At 63.5% G+C, this 5,949-nt stretch overlaps 2 protein-coding genes across 2 annotated transcripts in view; one reads left to right on the forward strand and one right to left on the reverse strand.

Moving 5' to 3' along the window:
• Positions 1 to 5,949, forward strand: part of LRRC56 (leucine rich repeat containing 56) — a 14,326-nt gene extending 8,377 nt beyond the window's left edge. The window contains exons 5-12 of the mRNA XM_011929992.1: positions 1,148 to 1,244; positions 1,313 to 1,513; positions 2,353 to 2,524; positions 2,887 to 3,063; positions 3,139 to 3,203; positions 3,326 to 3,468; positions 3,657 to 3,790; positions 5,002 to 5,949. Coding sequence (XP_011785382.1) covers positions 1,148 to 1,244; positions 1,313 to 1,513; positions 2,353 to 2,524; positions 2,887 to 3,063; positions 3,139 to 3,203; positions 3,326 to 3,468; positions 3,657 to 3,790; positions 5,002 to 5,315 — 1,303 coding nt within the window. The 3' untranslated portion in view covers positions 5,316 to 5,949. The remainder of the gene's footprint in view (positions 1 to 1,147; positions 1,245 to 1,312; positions 1,514 to 2,352; positions 2,525 to 2,886; positions 3,064 to 3,138; positions 3,204 to 3,325; positions 3,469 to 3,656; positions 3,791 to 5,001) is intronic.
• LMNTD2 (lamin tail domain containing 2) overlaps positions 5,620 to 5,949 on the reverse strand; it is a 6,253-nt gene continuing 5,923 nt past the window's right edge. The window contains exon 13 of the mRNA XM_011930138.1: positions 5,620 to 5,698. Within this exon, the coding sequence (XP_011785528.1) occupies positions 5,620 to 5,698 (79 nt within the window). The remainder of the gene's footprint in view (positions 5,699 to 5,949) is intronic.

The raw sequence follows: 5,949 nt of genomic DNA on the forward strand, positions 1-5,949 counted from the left end.
CGCCTCGGCCTCCCAAAGTGCTGGGATTACAGGCGTGAGCCACCGCGCCCGGCCTCAAGTGGTTTTTTTAAGGTCAGAAAAAGCAAAGTGCTCCTCAGCTGTCACCACCGTGGACACCGGAACAAAAGCTTTCGCAGTCTCCTGGGAAGCGGCGTGAACTGAGAATCCGACACCCAGCCTAATGGCTGCATAAGCGCACAGCCAGCAGACGTCTGTGAGTGAGTCAGAGATCAAGGGGTTTCCATTAGCCGCTCTTGAAGAAATCGCTAGACACAAACCCCAGCCAATTAAGCGCTGAGTGGAAAAGCCATTGAAGGCGGTAGGCTGAGGATAGACACTGACTCCACAGCGCCAAAGGACGGACCACCGGGAATGCACCTGGGGGGGCCACAGAAGGAAGCTGAAAACTCAGTGGGCGGAATGACGCCCAGGTGAGACGCAGCCTACGGGTGCTGTGAACTGGAGAGAAAGAAGATTTCCGAAGAAATCACCCAACCCTGGAGGAATCTGTGGCTGCTCAGGGAAAGCCTGAGAGCCCATGTGGCCCTTTCCTAAGGAGAGGTGTAGAGACGGCATGGCGGCGTTGAAGGGACGGCCTCCTAGCCGAGAGGGGCAGGTGCAGGGTCCCTGGGGACAGTGCATGGTGTAGTCAGTGTGGCTACAGTGGGGACAGGGCGGGCCCGGCAGGAAGCAACGTGTCCCTGCACACGTCAAGCCGCCCTGATGCACCGCCACCTCCAGCAGCTGGTCCCCACCAAACCTGCCAGTTCAGCACAGGGTCAGCCATCACTGTCCAGGGGCTCAGGCTCCCAGGCAGCATTCCAGACCCTTACTCCGAATTCGAGTGCCCCAAACCCTATTGAGGGAACAATTAGAAAGAGAAATGTGATGCCTGCAGCCTGCCATGGAAGAGGCTGAGCCACCTGCCATGAGGGCAGCTTCCTAGGCCAGGTTCCAGGGCTTGGAGAAGGTGGGGGTCATTGTACCCACACCAGAGCCAGGAGGCCAAGGCAGAGAGCCCCTTCCTCAGCCTAGAGGCCACCACAGGCGGTCACACCTGCGCCTACCCCTGGAGGCAGCCAAAGGCAGGTGGTGGCTGGGCACAGGGCTAAGCACCATGTCACCCACCAAACCCTGCCTTCTGCAGGGACCTGGGCACATCTCTGGGCCACCTGCGGGTGCTGTGGCTGGCTCGCTGTGGCCTCACTGACCTGGATGGCATTGCCTCTTTGCCAGCACTTAAGGTGAGTCTGGGCACCCTGGGCTGGGGAGGGCTGGGCTGGGCCCTGGTTCAGAGCCCCGCGCTGCCCAGGAACTCTATGCCTCCTACAACAACATCTCGGACCTGAGCCCGCTGTGCCTGCTGGAGCAATTGGAGGTGCTGGACCTGGAGGGCAACAGCGTGGAGGACCTGGGGCAGGTGCGCTACTTGCAGCTGTGCCCACGCCTGACCACACTTACCCTGGAGGGCAACCTGGTGTGCCTACAGCCGGCCCCCGGCCCCACCAACAAGGTGCGTGTCCCGGGCACCCGACCGGCATGTGCATGGCCAGGGGAGGCTCCCTGTGGCTCCAGCCCCGGGGCCTCCGCTCTGGCCAGGGACTTCTGTGCCCACCTGCACTCTGTGGCCTGCTCACCCTGAGTTCATCTCCTCTGTCACCGGAAGTCTGACGGCTTCCAGGACATCCTCCTGGGCCAGCCCTGCCAGATCCCACAGGGTCACCTGCCCACACGCCATGTCCCTTAACACATGCACCCGTGAGGTCCACACAAGCCATGTAGAAACGCAAAGAATCACATGTACACAGCTGTGCACACACACCTGTTTACGCCCTGTGCAGAGCCACCTCCAGCCCCACAGGCCTCACAGACCGCCCTGTGCAGTATCTCGGAGCTGTGTGTGCCCTGCTCAGAGCTGGCACACCTGTGCGTGCAGGCCCCGGGGTAGCTAACCCAGCACAGGCCACATTTGCCCTGAGCTCGCAGTGCTAGCCTCATTAGCTGCTGCTTGGTGCTGCCACATGCTGGGGTCAGCATCTACCAGTGCCCAGTGGCTGCTGCTCCGTGGGCCAGAGCCCTGAGCTGAGGGCAGCTCCATGGGCCAGAGGGCATCCCTGGACGCGGCCTTGGGTCTGGAGAGTGGGGTCCTGTATCCTGAGCGGGTGAGAGCCCAGTCCCTGAAGTCCCTGGGGTCTGAGAGTGACCCAAGCCCACCTCAGCAGGGTAGGGCAGCATCACCACCTCTGGGTCCCTGCCCTGCCCCATGGTGGGTCTGGGAAAGGGAGCCAGGGAAAGAGTCGGCCTGAAGGAACCACTGGACCCAGACCTGCACTCCCTCGCCTTCCCCTGCAGGTGCCCAGGGGCTACAACTACAGGGCAGAGGTGAGGAAGCTCATCCCCCAGCTGCAGGTCCTGGACGAAGTGCCGGTTGCACACACAGGCCCACCAGCCCCGCTGAGGCTGAGCCAAGACTGGCTTTCGGTGAAGGAGGCCATCAAGAAGGGCAACGGCCTCCCCTGGCTGGGTACGACAGCTGCGCCCGGAGGACCCGCAGCTGAGCCCCAGCTCCCCCCAGGAAGAGGCCCCCACCCCAGGCCTCTCAGAGACGGACAGCCACATCTCATGTCCTTCCCCAGCCTTGACCCCTGGTCCCCAGAGCTAGGCACACCCCGGCCCAGGCCAGGACACTGTCTCTGAGCAGCCCGCAGAGGGAGAGAAGGGTCTGAAGATGAGGGCCTCTCTAGAAGGCTGCAGCATCAGAGGCCAGCCTCGGGCCATGCAGCGTGGGAATCGGGCCCCCTGGTCTGTGGACAGAGTCTGGGGGGCGCTCCCGGGCTGACCATCTGGCCTGAGCCTTGGTGACCTCTGCTTCTGAACCTCGGGCAGACTGTCCCCGTGGAGTCCCCATCCGGAGACTCGACCCCGAGCTGTACCTGCCTGAGACGCAGCCCCGGGCCTCCAGGCCCTGGCCCTTCTCCCTGCTGGTCCATGGGGGCCCCCTGCCTGAAGGCCTGCTTTCTGAGGACCTGGCCCCAGAAGATAACACCAGCAGCCTCACCCATGGTAACTGACTTGCCTCACAGCTGACCCTGCAGCCCCTCGGCCCCGAACCAGGCCCAGCCATGCTGTCTCTTGCAGGTGCTGGCCAAGTGCTGTGTGGGAACCCCACCAAGGGCCTGCGGGAGCGTAGGCATCAGTGCCAGGTACACCCCACAGGAACCAGCCCCCCAGGGGAACCAGTGTCCAGGGTTCTGGCCCTGACAGTGCCCTGCCCTGCCGCCATTCCAGGGCCAGAATCCCCAGAGCAGTCCCTTTTCCTCCCCAGGCCAGGGAGCCCACGGAGCAGCTGCCCCAACACAGGCCAGGAGATCTGGCCGCCAGCACTTCCTCCCCAGAGGCTGACTCTGCAGACAGCTCTGACTTCCTGGCCTTGGCTGGGCTTAGGGCCTGGAGGGAACTTGGCGTGCGGTGGGTGTCCCCCCAGCTCTACCACTGTGTGTGTCCTGTCCCATGGGGGGATCAGGGCTGGGGTGATCTACCTTAGCTGAGTCATCACTGGTCCCAAGGCTCATGGACCATCCCTGAGCCTCACATGTACTTGGGATCAACTCCAAGAAGGGACAGGGCTGGAGCTCCTCCTCCTCTCCCCACCCTAGCCCCCTCCCCTATAGGCACCCGGAGTCCCAACAGGAAGGGGCTGTAGCCCCATGGGGCCCACGGAGGGTCCCTGAAGAGCAAGTGCACCAGGCAGAACCCAAGACTCCCCCCAGCCCCCCGAGCCTGGCCTCAGGTACTGAGCCTGCCCGCCTGCTCCCCAGTGCCTGGGAGTGTCCCAACACCCCACCTCTGTAGGGGGCCCCTTACCCCAGATGGGACATGTCAGCCTGGCCCTACTTCCTCAGCCGGGCTCTGAGAGGGACTGTGACAGGGAGGCCCCCTTCTGGAGGTGGGGGCTCATGACTGTGGGAGTCCCAACCCAAGTTCTCCCTCTCCCAAGCCATGGTCCAAGCCCTGTGACCTTGTGGGACACCCGGGCTAGACGAAAGAGGCGTTCCACAAAAGGGGGTATGAACAGAGTCCAGAGGGGTCTGGATAGAAAGAAGGAGCCACGCCAGGGTACCATGGCCAGGGGCAGTTTTCAGGGGCACAGGCATGTGCCCACCAGAAGACCAAGGCAGGGAGGGTGCTGCTGCTTCATCCTAAAGATGGCACATGTACTCGGGGACACAGAATTAAGCCATGCAGTGCCCTTTCTGAAGGACACCAGCTTCAGTGTGACCACAGCTGCAAGGCAGAGAGGACCCTCCCTCAGCGGGCAGGGAGGCTGGGCGGGGAGCACTGTGAACAGGGGCAACCCCACAGAGGACAGCTGACCCTTCTCTGTGCAGGAGCCTGGTCAAGGGGGCTGGGATGGGCAGGGAACAGAGCAGGCCAAGCCTCTGCCCTTCCATATGGTGGTGGGTATCTATGGAGGGGGCAGAGGGGTCAATAGCTGGTTACTTAGTGGCCAGGAGCTGCAGGGGTGGAGGAAGGGCAGGCAGGGCAGTCAGGAGGAGGGGGAGCTGCAGTGGCCTCGAGGAAGTGTCAGGACAAAGGCATGCCGGGGCTCCAGTGGAGGCGGGTGCTGGGGGACCAGAGGCTTGGGAACTGGCCTGAGGCAGTCAGCCAGTGAGCAGACTCTCAGGGTCAGGACACAGATGACCCAGGGTCAGAGCCAGGCCTTGTGGTCTCCTTGTCAGGGACTGGACACAGATGACCTAGGGCCAGAACCAGGCCTTGCAGCCTCCTTGTCTGTCGCAGAGGTGGGCCTGCCCAAGCGAGTCAGGGGTCACAGGGCTGGGAACACAGAAACTGGGGTGCAGGGATGCTGCCACCTTTGGACCCCCAGCCTGGACCACTGCCTCGGGGCTGCAGGGCCATGGGTGGGCTGTGGCCTCCCCACCGGGTGACTCCCTTCCCTGACAGCCTTTCTGATGTGCTGTCACTCTGCTTGCTTTCTAGAGCCCTCCGGGACCTCGAGCCAGCACCTGGTCCCTTCCCCTCCCAAGCACCCAAAGCCACGAGATTCTGGCAGCAGCTCCCCACGGTGGTCGACAGACCTGCAGTCCAGGGGGCGTCAGCTCCGAGCCCTGGGCAGCTGGGGGCCTGGCCTGGGTGATGGGGTGGCTGCAGTGCCTGTCCTGAGAGCCCTGGAGGTGGCCTCGGGCCTGACCCCTCGAGCCCAGGGACATCCTGGCCCAAAGCCAGCACCAGATGCAGCAGCCATACCTCCCAGGGCCGCTGAACTGTCTCACCCCAGCCCCGTCCCCACTTAGTGTAGCCCCCACTGCAAGTTCGCCTGTGCTGGGGCCATGACCTGCCCACATATGTGGTCACGGAGCACAGAACATCTGGGCGGGTGTGTTGGGGGGTGGAAGGAGTGCCTGGCCCTGGGGAGGACCCTCTTGGTGGAGGGGAGTGGGGGACTGGAACCAGCCAGGAAGGCAGCAGAGGCTGGAACCCTTTAGGCCCACAACTGGGTTTGGCCTGGGGAGGGAGGGTCCCGCTCCCCAGCCCTTCCTTAGGGCCAGGCTTTCCCTCGGGAACGGAGGTGGGGGGACTGGTCACCCGGCAGGCCTGTCAGAGGCCTCTCCTGCTACAGTTGAGCGTGGCCGAGGGGCAGGGGCTGGAGCTGCGAGTCCAGTCCGCCACCCCCTTGCTGGACCCAGGGTAAGAGCCACCTCCTAGGCCGCTGTGGCCCAGGGTTCCAGCTGCTCGCCCCGAGGCCGCTGGAGGTGCGTCCCAGGCCTCCCGTCTCCTGGGATCTGTAGGACTCCCGCGCCCACCGCAATAAGGCGGCCCGTTCCCTCCTCTTGGCGCAGGACGCCCCGAACCCAAGCGCAACATTTTCAACTCTCGGGTGTACAGAAATGCGGTTTACTTTGTAGGCCACGTTGGTTCAATAAACGA

This window comes from Colobus angolensis, unplaced genomic scaffold (genome assembly GCF_000951035.1).
Source record: "Colobus angolensis palliatus isolate OR3802 unplaced genomic scaffold, Cang.pa_1.0 Scaffold84, whole genome shotgun sequence".
In the NCBI taxonomy this organism is placed as follows: domain Eukaryota; kingdom Metazoa; phylum Chordata; class Mammalia; order Primates; family Cercopithecidae; genus Colobus; species Colobus angolensis.